The sequence below is a fragment of the Panthera uncia genome (assembly GCF_023721935.1).
Source record: "Panthera uncia isolate 11264 chromosome B3 unlocalized genomic scaffold, Puncia_PCG_1.0 HiC_scaffold_1, whole genome shotgun sequence".
Classification (NCBI taxonomy): domain Eukaryota; kingdom Metazoa; phylum Chordata; class Mammalia; order Carnivora; family Felidae; genus Panthera; species Panthera uncia.
This window is the reverse complement of record NW_026057582.1, coordinates 99,421,234-99,446,308: the sequence shown is the minus strand read 5'-3', so window position 1 is coordinate 99,446,308 and position 25,075 is coordinate 99,421,234. Positions and strand designations below refer to the sequence as shown.

The following is a 25,075-nucleotide window of genomic DNA, read 5'->3' as shown; positions in this document are numbered from 1 at the left end:
GCCCTCACCTAGCGCCACCGATCCCGCCTGGATGGAGTCCCCCCAGGGTTCCCATTGGCTCCTGTGAGTGCTTGGGTGTCGAGAGCCCGTTTTTGGCGAAGGGGACCAACTTTTGAAGTTCTCCCAGGAGCCTGCGTTCCAGCCCCAGCTCCCCGGCAGCCGGCGCCGGCAGAGGCGCGACCGCGGCGCGAGTCACCATGGTGAGTTGGCCGCACGGCGTCCCGGGACCGCCTGACCCTGGGACCGGGCAGGAAGCGTCGGCGCGGGGCACCCACCTTGGGCGCGCAGCCGAGGCCAGGGGTGGAGAAGGTGGACGCGGGAGTCGGCACGTCGCGAGCTCTGATTGCCTGCTGCTTTCCATAAACCCTGGCTGGGGGAGAGGGAGCGAGGGGCCAAGGAAAACTTTCTTTCAAGCCGCTTTGGGCGCCGCGAAACTTTTTGTGGCCGGGTTGCTATGGCTGCCAGCTGTCGGAAGCCAGCGTGGGGGCAGCTCTGCGCTCGGGGGCACGGCCCTCGGAGGGGACCCCTCTCTTTCCGCGGGGACGGTGGGGGCAGCGTCGGTGGCCCCGCGGTCCTGCCTGCGGCGGCGGGGAGCGCGGCACGGAGGCGCAGGAGCCGGCTCGCCGCGCCCCCTCCCCTGCGCGCGCCCCGCGCCCCCCTCCCCGCCGGCGGGCACGGGCGCTGGCCGCCTCCCCGCCTCGCCGCCTCTCCGCCCCCCGCGCCGCCAGCAGCTGTCCCGCCTGGCAGTCACACGCCGGCGGGGGCGGCGCGGGCCGCACAAAGGCCGGCGGGGGCGCCAGGTAGGGCGAGCACCTGGCGCTGGGCGGGCGGATGAGAGCGAAAGTGACCGGGCGCAGCCGGCAGCCTCGCGGCTGGTTGGGTCTCCGCGCCCGCGAGGCCGAGTAAACACCCCCACCCCCCACCCCTTCCCCGAGGGCGAGGTGACTGGCGCTTTTCGGGTGTACCGCGAACGGGTCGCACGGGAGGAAGTCGAGTGTTTTGTTCTTTTTCCGTTGGCACTTTGGGAATACAGGGAAGTGGCTGACTTTTTCTCACTCGGCTCTGACTTTCCCCCTACCCGCCCCCCAGCAACCCACTCCGCTCCATTAACCTGAGCCGCATCCCCCTGGGTTTGGGTATGGTGTTCGTTTCTATCCGAAGCACAAAGGCAAGGACTCGATTTTGAAGAGATTGACAGTCCATCCGAGAAAGAAAGAAAAAAAAAAAAGTGCTACTACGAGGCTTCATAGTTTCCACACTTGCTTCTTTTCAAAGAACCCTGCCTGGGTGGATGACCTGATCCTCTTCTGGTTTGTTTTGTTAAGTTTTAATGACTGTGAATGGGGAGCTAAGTCAAAATGGTAACTGGTACAGCGCTGATTTAAAAATCTATCCCGCAAGACCAGCCTGAGAAATGTAGCCAAGGCCCATGCGAACCTGTATACAAAACTCAAAAGCAACTCTAAGACCCAGTGAGTGCTGTGTTTATTCAAAAGAATGCTTAAAAACAAAACAGTCTTTAAAAGGGCATCTTTGACAGAAGCTTTTTCTTTTTACGTAGTCCAGAGTTGTGTCACCTCTGCCACTCCCTGAGAGGACACTTGATCTGTAAATAAATTTCCTCTTTAAGTTTCAGGGTTTAAGGAGTCAGTCTGCACGTTATTTTTGGAGCCCCTGTAAGAGAACCATTTACTTACACTGATGTGTGGTGGGTGGATGAGCTACCTAATTGGGCCACTACCTAATTAGCCACTTGGATTTCAGCAATGTGATAGTCCTGGTACTTTAGAACTGCTATAATTATTTTCCATGGTTCAATATTTCTAAAAACAAAACAAAATCAATATGTTTATGTCAAGAGCTTAAAGAAACTTACTGAATTCAAATACTTGAGCGCTACCTTGGGAAAGTTAACTTTGCCTCAGTGAATTCATTTTTCATGCCGGACACACTGCAAAAGTAGTCTCTGATGCCTGTTCTGGAGACCTGGGAAATAACGTGCTCAGTTCGGCCACATTGCTTTTGAAGTAGATGGTTGATCAAATGGATGCGGAGTAGGCATGTTCTAAGGGAGAGAATTGTTTCCAGAGTTGCATAGTATGTCTGTCGGAGGACAGGGTGTGACTTACCTATTGATGGGTTCCCTGCCAGCGGCACAGATGGTGGTGTTGTGGCCAGCCAGGCGGCTATCAGTGCATCAGAAAAAAGTTAAAGCAGCTGCTGCCCTGAAACAGGACATGCGCCATCGCTCCGTCTACTAGAGGTAGAGTAACGTGGCCAAAATTAAATGAATCATTTCTTCAGTGGCTTGAGAAATTGTTCATTAGCTAGGTGAAGTTGTCTTAGGGCATCCCCCATCCTAAGTCGTCGGCAACCTCAGTTAGAATGTTTACTGTTGATATATGACCCTTTCAAGCCAAATGAGGCTTCATTTTGTGTTTCATTCACATCTGTGTGGGTCTGCCCAGCTGCATCCTTCAGCTGCTTAGAACAGGAAGAGAAGGGGCATTGCCTTCAGTGGGTGTGGCTGAGGGTTAGCATGGAGAAGAGACTCTGTGGGGCCCTTGGCTGGGCTGTAGGGAGAGCTCCTGTATTGTTGTGTGTTTGCCTGTTTGTGTGTGTGATCTCTTAGGAAGTCTGGTAGCACACGAGGAAGACTCTCAACCTGTCCCTAAGGCCCTGCCAAGACTCATTCAGTTGTGACTCATGAGGAAGATTGTCATTTTCTGATTCATGAGCACAATGTCCAGTGTAGAGTTCACCTCCTATCTTTTTCCTGAAAGCTCACTTTGGGACACTTTTCTCCATCTTTGGAGAAGCAACAACTATGTTTGGAGACTTGACGAACTGAAAAAAAAAATCTCTGCATGTCTTTATAATTTAGTGCACCTTGGTTAGGATGGACCCACAATCTCCTTTGACTTTGATTAATAATCAGAGCCTACTAAGATTTCCCTTGTCGAATTTGGCTTTATCATCTACAAAGGGAGTTCTGTTTTAGTGGGCATGACAGCTTGGACTGTCCAATGGACTGGAACCCATGTCTGTAGCTCTGCTATCTATATATGTCAGGTGCAGAAATTATTATTCATAGGGCTTCTCTGACTTAAATATACTGAACTATTTGAGTAAATCTGAATTGGCCATCACCTCAGACGATGGTCAGGATACGCCCCTTTCCCTCACTAGCATAGTATTTGTGAGTAAATACAGATGTTATTTGTAAAAAATACACAGGAATAGACTTATGTACTTAGAAATCTGTCAGACAGCTGACTACGAGGTAGGTAAGTTCCTTTGGGTGAAGGCATGGCACGTATTTAGAAAGTCTGGAATCCATTTCAAGTATGTTTTCTGGGAAGGTAACCTAGTCCACTCCCACTGATTAGTTTATCAGATTGCTAATAGTTTCCTGGCCAAAACGACATAGTACAAAGCCAAACCAAAACAAAAATGGGTTGAAGCACAGAAAAGTTTTGATGGAGGCAGAGGGGTTAGGGAAGGATATGGAATTCAGGACATTATCTAGGGACCAGCTTGGGTTGGCCAGCCTCATGGGGAAAGTTTGGTCGGCCCAGGGCACAAAGAGAAAGCCCATGGAGCAGCAGATAGAAAGGGATGGAGAAGTGGAGGAAGCAGACAGTAGCAGAAGGAGTGAAAGTCGCCTCCTTCACACTCCTGCAGGGGATTTCAGCTTTGTCCGTGGTTGCAAACTCCAATGTCTGCAAAGGCCAGGATACATACAATTTTTCATGGGGTGAGGCTGTCCTCTAGAGAGTAAATATACCCCTCTAAAGAAGCACCATTACTTGACCTTAGGCCATGGTTCGTGACAACTACCACATTACCACGGTTACGTTGATCCTATTACATATTTCAAGGGAAGCTGGAAATCCAAATTTTTGTGCCAGACCGGTTAATTCTTAAAAGTGTTCTGATCATTGCTGCAAGGCCAAACACCTGCAGGTCAGCTGTTTGTAGCCACTCTATTGTAAATCTCAAAGTGGTGTCCCTGAGAACCACATGCTTTCTTCCATTCGCTCACCAGCAGGAATGTCTCAACTTTAACCATATACCAGTAATGGTGTTTCACTGATACATCCACACCTTCCCACTGGGTTTCCTTTAAGAGAGGGAGTTCCCTGGTATTTTCAGCCTATGGAATCACCAGGCTATTAACAAGGAAAATCTGCATCCAAATTTGGAGCAATCTAAACACCAGTGTAGATGTGTAAGTTGTATGAGTGGTGAGGCTGTGAACTGAACTTCTCTTTCTTAACCCATCACACCTGCCTCTCCACCACCACCCCCCCCCCCCCTGCCCCCACCTCTTCTGGGGAAAATCCCCCCCCCCAACCCCTTTATTGCATGCTGGACCTCTTTTATTACTCTTCTAGTTGAATCTCCTGGATTTGAGGTCTGTCTCAGGAGTTACCTTTGGGCCTAGATAATGAGCATTTTGGTAAATATTGACTTGGGATATGACTTTTTGCTCCTGTACTCAGTGTTAATGTCATGAGCTCATGTGAGACTAAATGAAAGAGAGAACATGTAATACTTTGCATTTCCTAATGAGAAACGATTGGGTCTCATTACTTGGTCAGAACTTGTGACAGCTATTTTCATTGGGTTCAAAAAGCAGAAATAGTTTGAAACCTGTATACCAATGCAAAGTATTATGAGCTTCATTATGGAATATATAGAAATTATGTACAGTCATGATTTTCCAAGCCTGAGTCATCTACTATTTTTTTTTCACAAAGATGCAGCAATTGTGTTTTCATCAATGTTATTAAAATGGTGAGGTTTTGATATTTTTATTTTATTATTTTTTTACCTTGCTGGGACTTAATATTTACAGAGCAATAAGGGGTTAAAGGTTAAATGCCAAAGGTACTAAAAATAAACATCTTGGCCTTACAAGCACATTCTGTAATAATGGTAAACAAATTGTGTCTTGAATTTCAGCTTCACAGTTTATTTTGGCAGAGACAAAAGGTTTTTGGGCATCGTAGCAAGGTATTTTTTTTAACCTATCTTTATGACAGCCACACTTGAGCAAAATAGAACTGTAAGAGTGCTCCCTAAAATCGAGGGATTGGCTTTGACCAGCCCTGGAACTTTGCACTGTACGTCCCAGGGAAGTCAGCCCGCCCTTCTGAGTTGCCACCAGGGAACAATGTCACTGAAGTACGAAGCACCTCTGAGTGGCCACTTAAGAAAATCTGTTTGTTTTTTTTACTTCTTTTTTGACCTAAAACTTTAGTGTTCAGCTTGATCGCCCATCTTACTCATACCAAGTCCCTCTCCACTGTTTCCAGAAGTTACATTCTGCCCTAAAGAAGAAATTGGCCCTTCTGAAGATGTGAAATATCATACGATAGGCTTTGGAGGACAAAGGGGAGGTGGCTTTTTCCAGGAATAAATACAAGAAACTGCTCTGAAGGGGGCCATGGTCTCTCCCCTGTTTTGAGTTCTGATGTGTTTGTTAAAAGTTCATTCATGGGACTTATAGTGATATGCTACATTGTAGAAAGTAAAACATACTACATTGTAGAATGAATGCCCAGAAGAGATTTAAAAATTCTATCCTAGGGGCACCTGGCTGGCTGGGTCCCTGGAACATATGACTCTTGATCTCCAGGTTATGAGTTCAAGCCCCATGTTGGGTGTAGAGGTTACTTAAAAAAAAAAAAAAAAAAAAAAAAAAAAAAAATCTTCTATCCTAAATCCTTTTGCTGGATTTCACAGAAAAGTGTAGATGGGTTGACTTCTGAAGCCTCAGAAGTAGGATTTGACTGAACTGGTGCCAGGATTCATTTTCTGATCCCAATCAAATAAGGCTTTTCCCACCAAACCATAGTGTTGGATTAGGGTCTGTTTCCTTAGAGTCTAGACGTGACCGGGTAGTTTTCTTTCTTTCCTTCAGAAAAGCCTACTTGGAGGTGGAAGGTCATTTATTTTTGATTTATTACTGTTTCAATTTTTGAAATAAATTTGGAGGATTCACCTGTAATGTCACTACCCTAATAGTAATTATTTTCATGCTTTTGGGTTCCCTTCTAATCTGTCCAAATGCACACCCTTTTTATGTAGTTGTAATTATGGGCTAAATGTACAATTTGGGCTCTTGTATTTTTCCACCTATTTTATAAAACCTTTTCCTGGTAAGCATATTTATCACATTTCGGTGGTGGTATAGTAATTCCATGTAACCTGCTTACCCAGCCTGTCATAACTGTGCAGAGACTTTGCCTCTAGAGCTACGTACCAGGGAGACCCTCCCTGTCATTAATGAGCTGCTCAACTTCCTGTTGCTTTTCAGACATGTAGACCCCTCTCTAGTGCAGAATGTGAAGCAACACAGGCAGGCTTGGGGGACACTCCAAACTCCTAAGTCCTGCTATGGGTGTTCTCCCTAGTTTATGGCATTGGCACTCAAATGTGTAACACCAGTGGGTGCTCAGGCTTCTGACTGTAACTTGACAAGTATGAATGGTCTTATCAGAGAACGCAGGTAGTTGGAGGTGGGGAGCTTTGAACCCTAAAGTGGAAAAGACAATAGCAGTTACGAAAGACGTTATAGCATACATGCTTATTACTAGGTAGGAATCCTTAACCAAATATGGCGGCAACCATTGGGAAATCAAAGATGAATTAAGCACCGCCTCTGGGAGGAGCTCATGTCTAATGGAGGAATGGTAACAAACAGCTTTCGTAAAGGTGAGTTCACTTCTTCCTGCACCAATGATGGTTTTTGTTGCCATTTTATAGGTAAGAAACCAAAGTGTAACAAGGGAAAGAGAACTGTTCAGGGGGCATACAACTTGTGTGTAAGGAAGCAGGTCTTTTAACTTTATGCTCTTTCACAAGCAATTGAATACATGATTTCTAATTTGAAGTTTCTGAATCCAAGCATCCGTATATCGCTTAATCATTTCACCTACTTTTGAAGGAAGACAAGGTTGATTAAAAAATAATCTGTTTTAGTTAATTTTACTCAATAGTGCCAGGGTGGGATAATTTAGACCTAAGAACGTTGTCTGTCATGGGGTAGTAAGGATCTTGGCTTTAATTTCCTTGTTTTGGGGACTTTGCATATCATCAAGTTTGGGTACTGGGTGATATCACACTGGGAATAAGGGTAAAATAAAAGTCATGCTAGAAAATGCTCTGATCTCAATTAGGTTAAAAAAGTAGAAAATAAGGGAAACAAGATAACCACAAGAAACCTAGCCCATTAGTCCTCCTACATGAAAGAAAACAAATAAAAAATTAGGACCACATCGTTAGCGGCTTAGTAATTTAATCAGCGTGACCAGCATTTGATGTCGACAGCAACTTAGCATAGTATTTTTTGGTAACAGAATGATGTAGACATTGTCATTGTCTGATTGTAGGAATTTTCAGCAACAACAACAAAAATAAGGTTGCTTTTAGTGCCCCAAGTAGATGCAGACCTTTGTTATAGAAAATTTTGAATTTAAATGCAGAAGCATCTATTAAGCTATTTTAGAGTATGAATAAAGATGGCTTCCTCAAGACTTGGGAACGCTTGAATACAGAAATATGTCTACAAAATCATAACAATTCAACTTACCCCCATCAGCTTGTCAAACGGAGACTCCTTATTTGGGGGGTATCCTGAGGTCCTCTGAAAATATGTTGGAATCTATCGACCTGTGTCCCAACAGTGTTTGTAATAGTAAAAACAAAAACGAACCAGAACAATCTAAATGTCTGTTAGTAGAGAAATGCATAAATACACGCAACTTATTGGTAACCAAGTATCAGTATGGATAGATCTCACAAAAGTAGTGTTTGGTGAAGAAGCAAGTTGTAGAAAGATACATATAATAAAAACTAAGAAAAATTAAAAAAAAACTATACACAGTATATTGTTTGGGGATATGTATTCATACATATATATTTATGCATATATTCTTTTAAAAATACAAATCAGTGGACTGGAAAGTTACCAAATTGAATCTGCTAAAGAGGGAAGGAGGGGCAGGCCTGGCTGGGTCAGTTGGTGGAGCGTCCGACTCTTGATCCCAAGGTTGTGAGTTTGAGCCTCACCTTTGGCTTAGAGATCAGTTAAAAAAATAAATAAATAAGAGGCATGGAGAAAAGGGAGAAGACTGGGGTCAGTTGACTAATTTTAACACTTGGTAGTGTTTCATTTACTTTATAGATTAGAAAATCCAAAGCAAATATAATAAAATAGTATCATTAATTCTGGCCAGTGTGTGTACATACATATTTATTTTATTCTCCATACTTTTAACATCTTTTTCCAATTAAGAAGAAAAAACACATAAACAGACAATTCTTCAGGTAATCTTAGAAAGTTCATAAACCTCTGAAACCCATACGATTTCATTCCAAGGGTTATAGCAAACATTGTGTTGAGATGAATATTAAGGTGTATGGTCAGTTGTGGATCTTTGCCTGATTATTCTGATGACAGTTGACATACAATCAAATCATTAGTCTCAATGAGTGTTATGTAAAAGAGTCATTAGGGATTGCATCCCAGGATGTTCAGTGTATTAGTCACCTTTTCTTGCCCTATTGTGTCTGCTGGCTTTTAGTATAATAAACCACCCCAGACTTGGTGGTTTAAGTAATAAACGTTTATTATTTCTCATGATTTTGTGAATTGGCTGGGCAGTTGTGGGCTGGGTGGACTGGCTCCTCAGATCCCTGTGGTCAGCTGGTGGCTTGGCTAGGGATAGATGATCTGGGATGTCCTCACTCCCATGTCAGATAGCTGGCACAATTTCAGTTGGGGCAGTGGAGATGACTGACCAGAGTCAGTGTGGGAGCGGACTACCCGAGGGCCGAGCTACAGGTCTCCAGCCTCAACCTTTTCTTTCAGCTTGTGGTAATTGGGTGGATACCCTGAGGCAGGAATAGATTCAGTGGCAGCTTCCGTTTTTTCCTGGCTGACCCCTCTGAACCTCTGTGTTTGACAGAAGCCCCCATGTCTATTATACATCCACTGCTGTTTACCCAAAGCAATTCCCAAAGGAAATGGAATGGCAGTTCTTTTGCATTGTGGACACTCAGGATGATCTTCAAAATTGCTGTTTTTTTGTTGGAGAAAAAAGTAAAAGCAGAAACTAACAACCAGAAGAAAAGTAATTTTCTATCTGTTAAAGGGAGCTTTGTGAAAGTACCAAGTGTTTTACAAATAAGTCCAAACTGAGAGTGCAGTGAATCCTGCCAAACCAGACTGGGCTGGATGGCCTGTTGGACATGAGGGTGGAATAATCCTGTTGGGAACAGGTGGGGACAGTACTGCTCACTGCCTGATTCTGCCTTTCCAGCCAACCCTGAGCCATGATGTGGACAAAGCCTTTCTTCACACACACAAAAATACTTGTTTGTCTTGGTTGAAAGTCCTATCTTTTGGATTATTCCCCAAACAACCCCATGTCAATTCCATATTCTGTGAGCCACAGACTGTGCTATCTGTGGGCTCCTCAACAAGATGTGAATTGAGGACAAACTTAGCTTTAAACACAGTTCTCAAAAATGCGTTAACCCATGGGTCTTTCACTTTGACTTCCTCTCTTTCTCCCTCTCTCTTTTTAAATGGAAAAATTTGAACTACACAAATGGGGAGAAAACTTATTCCCCAGCTTCAACAGTTGACATTTCATGGCCCAGCTTGTTTTCTCTATTTTGTTAATGGGGTATATCAATCACATTGATTAACTTGTTGACATTGAGCCATCCCTGAATCCCTGGAATAAATCCCAATTGATCTTGGTGTACGACCCTTTTGATGAATTATTGAATTTGGTTCGCTAGTATTTTGTTGAGGATTTTTGCATCTATGTTCACCAGGGATATTGGCCTGTAATTTTCTGGTAGTGTTCTTGTCTGGTTTTGGTATCAGGGTAATTCTGGTTTTGTAAAATGAGTTTGGAAGGGTTCTTTACTCTTCTTTTTTTGAGTTTGAGAATGAGCATTAATGCTTCTTTAAATATTTGGTAGAACTTACCAGTGAAGTCATCTGGTCCTAGACTTATCTTTGTTAGGATGTTTTTGATTACTTATTTAATCTCCTTACTAATAATTTATATTTTCTATTTCTTCCTGATTTGGTGTTGGTAAGTCGTAAATTTCTAGGAATTTATCTATTTCTTCTAGATTATCTAACTTATTGGCATATAGTTGTTCCAATCCTTTCTGTATTCTCACCTTCCTTTGGTTTATTTGTTTATTTTTAAAATGTTTACTTATTTTGAGAGAGAAAGAGAGAGACAGACAGGGCATGAGCAGGGGAAGGGCAGAGAGGGAAACACAGAATCCAAAGCAGGCTCCAGGCTCTGAGCTCTCAGCACAGAGCCCAATGCAAGGTTCAAACTCATGAACCATGATGTCATGACCTGAGCTGAAGTCGGATGCTCAACCGACTGAGCCATCCAGGCACCCCTCCCTTGGTTTATTTTGGAACAAATCTTAGATGTCATTTTATCCTATCTCTGTATTAGGTTGGATTTTATATAAGCTAAACTCAGCTCTTGGCACTAACTACTCTTTTGGTCTCCCTTTGACTTTTAACAGTACAGACTGTTTTACAGAATAATGTAGACATCTCCAGTCACTGGGCAGTCTTCTTGATACTTGTCCTGGTCCCATATCTAGGTATACATTGTCTTGATATGTAGGACAGCAGTGGGTCCCCACTCTACATTCCTAGCCATACTCAGTCAGGCACTTCCTTTAGGTAGGATTGGTAGAACCAGCTTGTGGTTATTGGTCTCTTCATTCCTTCTTACACAAGCCTGCATCACGGTGATGGCTCTACAAATAATACTTGTTTCTTCCAATGATCAGATGCATTTAAATGTAGACTGTCAGGGTGCCTGGGTGGCTTAGTCAATTAAGTGTCCGACTTCAGCTCAGGTCATGATCTCACGGTTTGTGGGTTCCAGCCGTGCGTCAGGCTCTGTGCTGGCAGCTCTGAGCCTGGAACCTGCTTCTGATTCTGCGTCTCTCTCTCTCTCTCTCTCTCTCTCTCTCTCTCTCTGTCCCTCCCCTGCTCACACTCTGTCTCTCAAAAATAAATAAATGTAAAAGTAAATAAATGTAGAATGTCAGGACAAGTAATATCCTGGAGACTACTTGGGGATTTCTATGAAGTTGTTTGCTAAAGTTTGTGTCTGTGTTCATATGTGCATTTTTTCCAGGGAAGAAGATTCATAAATCCCCAAAGTGGTCCATGGCTTCCCCAGATGACCCTCGAGGGTCCAAAGAATTTAAATAGCCTGACCAAGGTCACTTGGCAAATTAATAGAAGAGGTGGCCTTAGAATTACAAGTCTTTTGACCCACAGTCCAGGGATCTTGGTCCTAAATCTGCTTTTACTAGAAAAGTTTAAAAATCAAACATAACAGGGGCGCCTGGGTGGCTCAGTCGGTTGAATGTACGACTTCAGCTCAGGTCATGATCTCACGCTTTGTGAGTTTGAGCCCCACCTCAGGCTCTGTGCTGACAGCTCAGAGCCTGGAGCCTGCTTTGGATTCTCTGTCTCCCTCTCTTTCTGGCTCTCCCCTGCTCACACTGTATCTCTCTCTCAAAAAATAAATAAACATTAAAAAAAATAATAAACAATAATTAAAAAAAAAAGAAAATCAAACTTAATAAAGCACTAGGGAGAAAGGAGGTGGAAAGTGGTAAGTTAAATTTTTTTGTAAGATTCCCATGGAACTAAACCAATTTAAGTTACCATTACCATTACCAATGAAGTAATGGTAGGTATTATCTGTTGGAAACTAACTTAATTTTTCAGAATAATAATAAAGCATGAAAATAGAGTCACAGTGTTGGCCTCGTATTTATTATGTTTTTAAATTCTCCATTGATCACAAAGAGAAGTCTGTACCTCTAGTACAGACTTCAAATATAAATCAAGGACCTAAGGTTTTGACTTTAAGTAAACAATTGAAAGCTCATTTTTTTCCTGGTAGGGATTTATTATTATTAATTATAAAATTAATGTTTATTAATTGAGGGTACATAATGAGAAGGAAATTACTGGACTCCAACCACTGGACTCTGTGCTCTGTGCTCTGTTTCTATCATCTAGGATTAAGGCTTGGGGTGTAGAAAAAAAAAAAAAAAGGAACTCGGATAGTCTCTTCCTTCTAGCTCTTTCTCTCCCCTGCCTCTAAGCCCTCCCTGCGTCCTCCATCTGTCTAACATCCTGTTCTTTCCTCCTAAGGTTCTTGCCCTTCTAGATGGGGGAGCGATGAGGAGGAGGGTTGGAGAATGCAGGAAACATAGTTTGCACTTGCTCAGAAGTGAGACACATAATTAAGTCCACCACAGGAAGGGCAACTCGCTCCTCCCACCTCGGTCGGATCCCTCTTTCTCATCCTGGGTGGAGCTTGCCTAGCACAGCCTCTCCAGTGACTGTGGAATGCCAATGTATCCAGCATTGTCTGGTCTACAGAGACAATAGACACTGTCATCATTGTTTGGGGCAATGAATCAGTCTTCAGTTTGCAGGAGCAGTTGTATGTAGGTGTCAGGTGGCAAAGGTGTATTTTATGTAATCTAAATGTAAGATGTAGCTAACTGAAAGATTCCATCGGTTGCCGAGTCCTATGGATTCGACTTCTGCAGTGTGGCTTCAGTTTACCTTTTCGCTTTGCCTCTCACCTGGATCTCCTGGCCACGTCTAGCTACCCGCTGTGCCCCTTATGGGCAGATGTTTGGCTGTAGTCAATCCCCATGGTCTAATTCTCCTTTTAGGCCAGTCCTAATTCCACCTTCTTGAGTCTCAGAGTTGGAAGTTATCTTCAAAAAACCCATGGCTGTTGGTCTGCAGAGACTCCATGATTCGTTATATGTGTTTAATCTTCTCTTCTGGTCAGTTACTTTTCAGGGAGAGCCCTTGTTCGTCTTTCTACCCCACCTTATTTTGTGATTTGTCCTGCTAGGTATACAGTGCTATTTTTATTTTTATTTATTTATCTCTTAAAAAAATTGTTTAATGTTTATTTATATTTGAGAGAGAGAGAGACAGAGAGAGAGAGAGACAGAGAGAGAGAGAGAGAGAGAGAGAGAGAGAGAGAGGCAGAACTTGAGCCGGGGAGGAGCAGAGTGATGTAGACAGAATCTGAAATAGGCTCCAGGCTCTGAGCTGTGAGCTGTCAGCACAGAGCATGACGTGGGGCTCAAACCCATAAGCAGTGAGATCATGACCTGAGCTGAAGTTGGAAGCTTAACCTACTGAGCCACCCAGCCACCCCTATAGTTCTATTTTTAAACGTATTGGGGGAAAATCCTTGCGTTTCCTTCTGCAGTGTGTGACTACAGTCTTTAAAACACACCGGTTTTAAAGACTTGGTCTTTACTTGGAGTAGACAGAGGGCAGAACTGCCCACACAGTGCAGCACTCCCCAAGTCCACACCAGTAAACTGCTGCTCTTGGTGACTCAGCTAATGGAGTGAAACAGGGAGGGGTGAATCAGGGAAAGCGCCCCGTGATTCAAATGTCACCGGAGCCTTTGATTTTAGTGGGGATGATGCAGTTGTCTGATGTGGGTGTCACCCCTCACTTCATTCAGCTCACCTCTGGAGGGAGAGAAGAAGAATAAAGATACTTAAAAGGGCACCTGAAAGCCGAGCCACTCATTCACCGAAGGCAGGAGAATCAGTCTGCCCACGGGTACCTGTCCTCACTCGCCAGCCAGCTATATAATGTTGAAACCAGGGCAGACACCCTTCCGCCCCTGCTGTTTCCGAATCTGTGAAGAAAGACAGCGCTCCCAGAAACTGGAATCTATTGTATCCATTGCCAGTGATCTTTGCTAGTATGGGGTTTCAGGAACAGGCAGAGATACAGATGGAAGAAGGGACTGAAAGAATTGAAAATGGGATTTTGAAGCAGACAGTATGCTTTTTTAATTGTGGTTTTGGAGGACAGGTTGACCTCAGATGTTTAAAATTCACAGGTAATCCAAATACTGGTAAATTCAGACTGTCCTCGTGAGATCTGTGTGCGGGACCTCCACACCTAACAGAGTGGGCAGATTTGTACTTTTTGAGCTTTTTGGAGTATGTTTTCCACACTCAGCTCCAGGTGGAAGGGATAAGGTATTCTAAGCTCTCCAGAGTGTGAAAGCAACGGCCTCCAAAGTGAGGCAGGAGGAAGCTGAAGTCCAGGTGACTGGTGGAGTCTGGAAAGATACGTATGATCACCAGTTAGAACATTTTGAATGATATTTTGAGTGGCTTGTACACCAGACATGGCAGAGTTGAGACAGGCCAGGTCAGTTGGGGCCCTCCTGCCAACGGGAGGTTTGGAGTGATATTAATTCATTAAATATTTGTTTATTGTTCTCTCCTGCTAGGCTGTAAACTCCTTAAGGGGGATACAGTGTCACATTCGTTTTTGAGTTTCCATCACCTGGTGAAATGTCTGGCACGTGGTAGAATCAGCAACTTTGTGGAATTGAGCCCAACTGTTCCCCCACTAGACCAAAAATGCATGGAGAGCTGAAGACCTTTCACTGCAACTCTGCAGTGATGTTGTAGCCTGCAACAGAAGAGTGATTGATGAGAGCGGGTGGATTAACCTAGACAGTTAACTAACTGTAAACTGGAAATGTTTTTCAAAGATAAAAATAGCCCCCTCAGATAAATCCAGTAGAGCTTCCTTTTGAGTGTTCTTTTAATAGAACAGGATATTAGCAACTCTCGAGCTCAGCTCCTGGAAGGCAGAGACTGGAGGGAAGCTGGTGGGCTGGAATGGCTTCTGTATAGGACTCTCTCACTCTGTCGATTACAACCCTCCTACTGATTACAACCCTCCTACCGTTGAGACCAGGAGAGGTTCTGGGATTGCCCAAGGCCACACAACCAGTCCCAGCTTGTCCCCTCCAGGAGTAATGCTGCTCTTTCCAAGCAGACAAGGAAACAAAATTCACCCAGGCCCCCTGATGAAAGTTCCCAACTGCAGGGGCGCCTGGGTGGCTCAGTTGGTTAAGTGTCCAACTTCGGCTCCGGATGGGATCTTGCGTTTCATGGGTTCGAGCCCCACGTTGGGCTCTGTACTGACAGCTTGGAGTCTCGAGCCTGCTTCAGAATCTGTCTCTCCCCTCTCTCTGCCCCTTCCCTGCTCATGCTCGCTCTCTTTCTCTCTGTCTCTCAAAAACAAATAAACATTAAAAAAAATTTTTTTTAAAGTTCCCAACTGTAAAGGGAAGCATTCTCAATCAGGTGTAACCCGTGACCTCGCTCTCAGGCTTTTCACTGCTAGAGGTTGTGCCAGGCTGTGGCCTATCACTACCAGATAGGATAAGAAGGTTTTCCTCATTCAGCTATGTGGACCATCAGAATGTAAAATTACCTGACCAAGTTTAGATCTGTTCTGGTTTAAAGAGAATCTGCTGCCTTTGTTTTTCCTTAGCGAACTAACAACTCACCTGCCCAACTGGGATCTCAGTTTCCCCCTCTTCCCAAGGCCAGTTTGTCTCCAAAGAGACATGCTAATGGCTTAATTGTTTTGTTTATTCTGCTCCTCATAAATTCTGGTAGCTTCTTTTGCATTGAGAGTAGAACTTTTTTTTGAGTGTCTTGGCATTTCCTTTTGTTTTGAATGGCTCTTAACGTTTGCTCCTAAATGTTTTTTTGAAAGGTTGGTTAGCTCTTAGTGATAGGTGTGGCTTTCTGTAAATAGGAGGTTTTTCTGGGTGTGGAATGGAGAAAGTGAAAAGGGAGGGATTTTAGAAAGAAATCCTATGCACTATATCTATATGACAAACAGATCATTTTGGAGCCTGATATTTATGCACTTATGTTCGCTTGGCTCACATACTTGAGTTTTGGGGGTTAAAAGATTAACGCATGCAAAGGAATGTTGATATTTAGCCTGACAAAAACTGTGCATTTACAGAGCTGTGGTTTGCTTTTCAAAATGTAGAAATGTAGAGGTTTACTTCTTCACCTCTGACAAAGAATTTCAAGTATGAGACTCTTCTGGCTCATGTAGTAAATGCATTTTTATAAGTTTCATGTAAATGACACATTCTGGATCAAGAAACTTGATAATGCACTAGGAGGATAATTCTCAATGCAGCGTGGAATCTGACTTTGGTGAAGGGAAGACTCTTGCAAGGGAAGGTTGAAGAAGGTTAAATACACTGAGGTTGGTTAAATCGGGTATCCTGGCCCCTTGGAATAGAAATACCTTCTCTCCTACCAAGTGGAGTTTGGAAATTTCAGAGCTGGGAAATAATGTATTAGATTTTGATGTGCTAAATCACTTGAACAAGTAATGAAACTAATATTATACTATAACTTAACTAACTGGAATTTAAATGAAAAACTTGCAAAAATAAATCATTCAGACAAGTACACGATCACGCTATTTTTGGATGTGTCTGTAATTATGCAGGGTTACATGATGATAAAATTTTCAGTGGCTTTTCCAGTTTCTGAAGGTATTCTATCCTTTGCATTCTCAGTCAGTCCGCCTGGAGACCTTAGTTTTTTTGTGGGAGTATGGGTCTATAAATTTAACAGCTTTTCACACCCTCCAAGAGAAGAGAAATCTGCTATTGGAATGAACAATTACTGGGGTGTCTGGGTGGCTAAGCTGGTTAAGTGACTGCCTTTAGCTCAGGTCATGATCTCATGGTTCATGGGTTCAAGCCCCACATCAGGTTCTCTGCTGTCAGCACAGAGCCCGCTTCGGATCCCCTGTCCCACTGTGTCTGTGCCCCTGACCCACTTGCGTGCTCTCTCTCTCTCTCAAAAGTAAATTAAAATAAACTAAAAAAAAAAAAAAAAAAAAAAGGAATGAGCAGTTATTGAGGACCCACTCCGTATTGTTCTGCTTTTGTACCTCCTTTGAGGTAGGTATTCGTTTTCCGCCTACAGACAAGGAAACAAAATACCATCTGAAAAGTGGCAGAGGATGGATTTAAATTCAGCATCACCTGAATCTGCTGTGGAGAGGAGCTGTCTATTCCTAGACACGTGCACATTCAAGTTGTGGGGTCTATGGGCCAGCAGCATGGGCACCAACTGGGCTGTTGAAAGAACTGCAAAACTTCAGGCCCCACCCCAGACCTCCTGATTCTGAGTCTTCATTTAAATGAGACCCCAGGTGAGAAGGCACTAGTGCACAGGAAACCTGTGGTCTAAGCACGGTGACATGACTCGAAACAGGTGCCCAGTGGAAGCCTGGTGTTGTCCTCCAGGATGCCGTCTTACAAGGACAGGGATGCAAACAGTCAATTATCTCTTATCTTGCTGAAGCAGAAGTGACATGGCAATGCTCAGGAGCGGGGTGGACGGAAAGTTTTCTCCATCTGAGGCAGTTCTGGAGTCAGATGCCCGGAATCAGGGGCTGCCTACAGCCTGATTGGAAAGCCCTCCACCCAGAATGACTCCTCCGAGGCTCCTGTCAATGCCGAGCTTTGCCATTACCGGTTGCTTTGAGCTGCTGCATCATTCTTGATAAAATGTTGGTTGGTTAATAACATCTCGCTGTAAACTAATCTATCAAACCTTCTAAAGCTGCCCAAGAACAGATTCTGTCAGGCTGGAGAGAGAGAGAGAGAGAGAGATCCAGACTTGGGAATATCAATAGTGAAAAGAGTCCAGCCTCCAGAACCATTCCAACCCTGGGGCGACAGAAAGTGTCCTTTGCCTTCTCTTCCTAATTCGTACAGCTAGACTGGAGACATCAGGGGCCTTTTCTGTCCCTCTCCTCCTTTCAGGACTCCTGCTGGTCCCAAACCTTGTGAAGGTGTCCTCCTTTGCTCAGCTGTCATCCTGATTTGAATCTGCCTTGTCTTACGCTGGGACCATCACAAGGGTTGCCTAAGTGATCTTCCCTGTCTTCCCCCTTTAATTTACAGGAAGAGCAGTGCCAGAATCATTTTCCTGGTAGTACGGCTTTACACCTGTCACTCTTACTCAAAAAACTCTCAGCTCTTACAGAAAAGAGGCTAAAGGCCAAAATGTGGATCCGTCTCAAATCTATTCCAGGCTGCCCCTGGAATATTTTCCAGTAGTCCTTCTGGAATATGTAAACTCCATGGGGCAGCCTGAATGCCTTGTCCCTGCTATTAGCTCCTAGCATAGTGCCTGCACACCATAGGTTTTCAATAAATATTGATTGAACGGATGAATGCACAAGCTGATTCTCATGTTTTATAGTCTGGCTAGAATTCACTCCTTGGTCAGGCTGTTCTTAATGACTGGCCTTCCATTCCCTTTCTTGCCGTTTATCAGAATCCTCTGAGGCCCACATAAAGGCTCATTTCCTGGAAACTTTTGATTTAGCTCACTGAGTTCATTTCTTCTTCAAATCGTAGCCCTTGTCATGGAGTTATTTGTTTGGTGCTCAATTATATGTCATCTCACATCGCTATCTGTGTGTGAGTCACACTGTATAGATAGACTCTAAACCCCCTGAGGTCAGAAACGATTTGCATTTCTTTATACTTTTCAGAGTTTATCCTCTTTCCCTTTGGCCTTTTCTCATTTTCCTGCCTCCTCTCCTTGTTCCCTGGTCATTGGTCGCTCTTTGACCACACTTGTGTTGGGTATTCCGCTGGGTTGTGGATCAGGCACCCCTCCCCCCTGGAATGTGTGTGGTCCCTGGGGACAGGTACTGTGTCACCTGGTTTCTCCCTGTGTGAATGATGGATGCTATAAGCTTTGTCCTTCTGAATTTTCTGTCCCTCCTTTTCGTTCCGCCCAGTTCCTGGAACTCCCGTTTTTCCATTAATGCAAATATGATCATAGTGAATAAAAGTCAGTGCCCTTGTGACTCAGTGTATTTTCCAGCTAGAGTGTGAAGGTGTCTTAGAAGCCACCGGAGACAGCAGTAGTGGATCTGTTTCACTCTGAGTGGGAGGCAGGAGCCTGCCTGGGGATCAGGAAAGAGGTTTGTTTCTCCTTATGTTTCCTGGAACAAAGTAGAACAAATTATTTAGCCCTGTACTTTAATTTCATTTTTTAAAAAAAGGAAGTAAGAGTGGTTTGCATTCTTTTTTCTAGTAGGTGCTGCATTGAGTATCAATAAGAACATAAAGTGCTTTGAATCCAGTCCTTGTGACATGCACAGCACCATAGCCCCACCCCGGCTGAAGCTCTCTACTACATGCCCCTCCTTTCTGGCTCTTCTGCCTCCCCCCAAAGCTGGAGGTGACTATTCCTAGTACATTAGCATTTTTCGTTTTTCTTTTTTTGTTTATTTATTTATTTCAAGAGAGACAGCAGGAGTGAGGGAAAGGCAGAGAGAGAGAAGAAGATGGAGAATCCCAGGCAGGCTCTGCACTAGCAGTGTAGAGCCCGATGAGGGGCTCCAACCAAGGAAGCCTCGAGATCGTGACCTGAGCTGAAATCAAGAGTTGGATGCCTAACTGACCCAGGCACCCCGCATTAGCATTTTTCTAATAAACTTGTGCCGTCTGGCTTATTAAACTTTACAGAAGTTATTGCCAGTCTTTTAACAGATTGTTTTTGAAAGAGTTTCATGTTACCTGATAAGGAAATACATCAAAATTGGAATCAATTGAGTAAGGTTAGAAATGTTTGAAGACCATTCGCAACCATGTGGATGGAACTAGAGGTTATTGTGCTAAGCGAAATTAGAGAAAGACAAATATCATATGACTTCACTCATATGAGGACTTTAAGATAAAAAACAGGTGAACATAATATAAAAACAGGGAAGAGGACAAAACATAAGAGACTCTTAAATATGGAGAATAACAGAGGGTTACTGGAGGGGTTGTGGGGTGGGATGGGCTAAATGGGTTAGGGGCATTAAGGAATCTACTCCTGAAATCGTTGCACCATATGCCAACTAACTTGGATGTAAATTAAAAAAAGAAATAAAAACCCTGACAGGATTAAAAAAAAAGAAAAAAGAAGTGTTTCAAGAAAAGAGACACATCTCTGCTTGACCTGCTCAGCTTCTAATTTTCACATCTTACTAGCTTGGGGAGGGATGAATGGCAGAGAAGAGAAATCACAGGATGAAATGAGTCAGTAATGAATTCATTGAATTTGGGCAGGGTAGCTTGCCTATTTGAAAAATTCTTGGCAAAATTTCTCATCACCCTCCTCCATAATTGGCTGGGTATTTTAAAGAAGACGTATTGCATTTGAATTTTCTGAATAGAGAGAGTTCAGCTCAGCCTTTTGTATATGGTAGGTTGTTCAAAGTGCATTACTGGAAGTGGGGAAAGACACCCTTTGTTTCTTTATTCCTGGGTTGGAGGAGGGAAAGCCTGGTATAGAAGCGCCCTAAACTTGTGATTATATCCTTTTCATAAACATGACAGAATCTTCTGTTAGGAAATTATAACTGCAAATAGAAATAATGAAAGAGCCATATATACATACTTAGACGTTCACTTGAGAAGTTATGGTGGAAAATAATTAATTACTAGCCAAAATAAGGTTTCTAATGATCCTTCCCCCCCCCCCCCCCCCCACCGCCTGGGTGCCCCCACTCCATGCCCAAGTCTTACCTACACTCAACAAAATCCCATCCCCTGAAGCCTTCTCAGACAGACCCCTTCCGCTTCCATGTGTCCATGGCACATGTTTAAATCGTCTTCCCCTCACACATCATGGTCTACCTGGTGTTAGAATACTTAGGGTTCTGTGTCTCACTACGATGTGGAACTCTGGAAAGCAGGGGTTGTTTTTGGACATTAGCCAGTGGTCTCCATCTAGTTTAGAAGCACCTGTGGACCTTTTAAAAATGTCAATCCCTGGGGGTGCCTGGGTGGCTCGGTCGGTTAAGTGTTGGGCTCTTGATTTTGGCTCAGGTTGTGATCCCAGGGTTGTGGGATCAAGCTCACATTGGGCTCCGTGCTGAGCATTGAGGCTGCTTGGGATTCTCTCTCTCTCCCCGCCTCTGCCCTTCTCCCCTGCTCGCTCGCTCTCTCTCTCTCTCTCTCTCTCTCTCACACACACACACACACACACACACACACACACACACACACACAAAGTCAATCCTTGGACTCCATCCTAGACCAGTTGAAATCAGAGTTCCTGGGATGCCCTCAACTGTCTTCTTACCTTTCAAAGTTTCCTGGGTGATTCCTAAAACAAGCCAGGGTTGTGATTCAGTGTTAGTAGAAGATATTTAAGTATTGTTGACTCTGCCATAATTTGGTGCAACATCAAATTCAAACCAATCAGGAGATATATTTGCCATGCTGCAGCAAACCAGTGAACTTACAGGAGATTTTTTTTTTTTTGGCGAGAGAATGGAGGGAAGGGATGGGGAGTATATTTGTTTAATGACTCTGACTTCTGTAAAAGGGAGACTAGTTCGCAGGGAACCTTATAAAAGAGGAACCTCTGTGTGAACAACACTTGGCATGACCCTGGCAGCCTTCTGCCTCTTCCCCACTGTGGTCATGTACCCTTGAGCAGAGACCTCCAGAACATGGCAGGATATCAGGAGAGATGGTTTTCAGTAGGTTTGGGATGAGGTTCAGGCATCTGTTTTTCACAAGGGTTCCAGATGATTCCTGAGAGCTTGAGAACCACTGTTCTATAGGACCGTGGAACTGAAAACAATGTGGGTGTTGTATCATAAGCACTGGGTCTTTTTTGGGAGGTGGAGGGGTTGGTTTTTCTTACCCCCAAATTGCACAATCATATACATATTTTCTCTAGAACTTTTGTGTAGTTTTATTTTTTTAAGTTTTTATTTATTTATTTATTTATTTATTTAATAATCTCTGCACCCAACATGGGGCTCGAACTCATGACCCTGAGATCAAGAGTCATGTGCTCCTCCGACTGAGTCAGCCAGGCGCCCCTAGAACTTTTATGTAGTTTTAAAGTTTAGTTTCTTACATGATCTGACATTTACTTTTCTGGTGTGAGAGACTATACCCCATAGATCCTTTTCCAAATGGATATTTAAATAATGATTCTAAAAATAATTTATTAAAGAACACATTCTTCATCTTCTGTTCTTTTTTTTCCCATTTTTTAAAGTTTATTTTATTTTTTTAAAATTTTTTTTTAACATTTATTTATTTTTGAGGCAGAGAGCATGAACAGGGGAGGGTCAGAGAAAGAGGGAGACACAGAATCTGAAACAGGCTCCAGGCTCTGAGCTGTCAGCACAGAGCCTGACGCGGGGCTGGAACCCACGGACCGTGAGATCATGACCTGAGCCGAAGTCGGACACTCAACCGACTGAGCCACCCAGTCACCCCAAGTTTATTTATTTTTGAGAGAGAAAGAGAGAGAGAGAGAGAGAGAGAGAGAGTGCAGGGGAGGGGCAGAGAGAAATGGAGAGAGAGAGAATCCCAAGCAGGCTCTATGCCGACAGTGACGAGCCTGACCCAGGGCTCAAACTCAGGAACCGTGAGCTGAAATCAAGAGTTGGACACTTAACCAACTGAACCACCCAGGTGCCCCTGTGTTTTCTTTTCTTGATTAAAAAAAAAGAGAAAAGCAAACAATTTCTCTCAAATGTCCTAACGTACTTTGTGTAGGTCCGTTTCTTCATTACTGAAACAGCTTGGACCATCAGGTCCTCATTCTGAAGACTTACGGCGGCCGTGTGGCCCATGACTTGCAGAAGCAAAAGGTGGACCAAATGCTTTGGTAGCAGGACACACCCTGCAGCTGTGCTTCTGAATAGATCCCTGATAGTGGCCAGATGTTCAGGGACGCATCTCTTCCTAAAGGTCAAGAAAGCACAGTTAAAAGTGAAAAGAAGACAGAAGTGTTTTAATCGTATTTAGAAGAATGAGGGATTCAGAAGTGGGAGTCAGGCTTTTTGGAATCTCAGTAGGAAAACAAAAGAATGATTCCAGGAATCAAATAATTCTAAGAACTAATTATATAAAACATTTTGCAAACCATGAAGTGATATTCAAATATATTAGGAAGTACTAACTCCATGTGTTCTAGCTACATTTGAAAGACTTCCAGAAAATAAACAATGTCATTGCTGAGTAAAACTTGGTCTGTCGACCCTAGGATTCTTCTTGTGGCTTAAAGGAAGTTTTACAGGAAAGCAGAGGAAACTGTAAAATAACACTTTAATTCAGGTACCTGTCTATAGCATGAACAACACCTAGAAAGCCTTCGGGATTCTGGTAATTGGTTGAATATGCTATCTATTCTAAGTGTGCAGGCTAAATACCTATTCATTCCCCAAGTGAGGACATGGGATAATAATGTTCCATTATTAGCAATTAATTAATGATGTCCTATTCCTGGTACCTCTCTCTTTGCATTTCCCTGTCTTTCCTCAGTCATCTTGTGTCACAGGGAATACAAAAAGTAGTTGGCCAATTCTGTTTTCTGGCATTAAGATAAAAGCCAAGTTAAAGACAAATGCTTAACCGTTGGGTAATAACAGCTAGTGAATTGAGAGTTTCCTGTACAAAGGGATAAGTAGTCTGTATACCCAAGACATCAAATTACTCTTTTCATTTTCATATTTTCACATTATGTTCTGCCATGTGAAATAAGCAGATGTGAGATTTTTTTGGAATGTTCTAGTGGTTACAGGTTAGAGACGGTTGAGATGCCCTTTCCCTGGTCAGTCGGCTAAGTGGTCATCAGCCCCTACCCTCCTGAGAGCCCGTAGAGACAGTCCAGGTGGGAGTGGGATATGACTTGAGGAGCAGAGTTGGCTCAGGATCTCGTGGAATGATCTTAGTGGGAGGTGGTCTGAAACCACAGAGGAAACAACTCTTTGTGTACAACTTCCCACTTTATACTTTAGCAGACAGTGTGCCTTCATGGACTGATAGCATAATCCTCTCTGATCAACGGGTTGAAAAAGAAAGTTTGCTGGACACAAACTGGGAGTCAGGAAAGTACTGCTTGCCGAGTAAGGCATTTAGACTCCTCTTTGAGGCAAAAGGAAAGTTTTAACACTGACCTAGTTTAAGGGGTTACTGTTATTTGGGGGGGGAAAAATCCTGTTCGTGAAAATAGAAATTTGGACAGAAATAAAAGAGGCTACCAAATTCCTAAGTCATCTATTAATTTTTTTTTCAAACTTAATTGCATTTTCTTGGCCTCACAGTGCAATTGTTGCTATGGGCCCACTTTAGTTACACCTAGTAGCTGAATCTGCAAATACCACAAAGCTTTACTTCCGTCAGAAGGATTTCGTTTGATTAATTTACACTCTTGGGTGACATTTCTTAGTTGTGTAGGAGGGAAAAAACTAGCTTAATTTAACCACATTAGCCACATCATGGATGGGGAAATGTAGGGAGTGTGTAAGTGATTTATTTGCCTTATTACTTAAGTGAAGATGTTTCTGGCTTAGGTTTTTACCTTGTCCTTTAAGAGCTTTACGAGCAAGATATTTTAGGCTATGGTAGTTTGAATGTTCTTTTAACTCCGGCACTGCAGGCTAAGGCTCTAATTTCTGCCAAATGTGAAATAGTGGAACAGAATAAAACCATGTGCTTTACATTATAAAAGTTATATCTGATGGATGTCCATGTTTAGAAAAATCACAATCAGGCTCACCATTTGTAGATATGGATAACACAACTCCTTTGCCAAACAAAGTTGGTTTCATCCTAATTGCTTACCTTTATGTGTTTTATTTTCGTATCTGTAGTAAAATAGATTTGGTTATACTTAAAAACCGTTCAGTGGAAATTTGTAGTGTGGAGCCTGGTTTGTTTGAGTCCTGGCTTTTGTAATTTTAGAGCCATATCTTTGATTTGTTCATAATATTCATAGTAATAAATCACCTCCCAGAGTTGTTATAAGGATCAAATCAAATCTAGTTATCTGGAAGTGTGTTGTAAATTATAAATAATTTAATAATTGTAAGGAAGTATCATGTAAACATTGATTTCCTTTAAAACTAGGGGTACCTAGGGGCGCCTGGGTGGCTCCGTCGGTTAAGCGTCCGACTTCGGCTCAGGTCATGATCTCACCGTCTGTGAGTTCGAGCCCCGCCTCGGGCTCTGTGCTGACCGCTCAGAGCCTGGAGCCCGTTTCAGATTCTGTGTCTCCCTCTCTCTCTGCCCTTCCCCTGTTTATGCTCTGTCTCTCTCTGTCTCAAAAATAA

The 25,075-nt window shown here is 43.3% G+C and overlaps 1 protein-coding gene across 1 annotated transcript in view; it reads left to right on the top strand.

Annotated features, from left to right (window-relative positions):
* Positions 1–6: 6 nt before the first annotated feature.
* The window catches only part of MYO1E (myosin IE), a 212,063-nt gene continuing 186,994 nt past the window's right edge, over positions 7–25,075 (top strand). Inside the window, exon 1 of the mRNA XM_049613717.1 lies at positions 7–200. Coding sequence (XP_049469674.1) covers positions 198–200 — 3 coding nt within the window. The 5' untranslated portion in view covers positions 7–197. The remainder of the gene's footprint in view (positions 201–25,075) is intronic.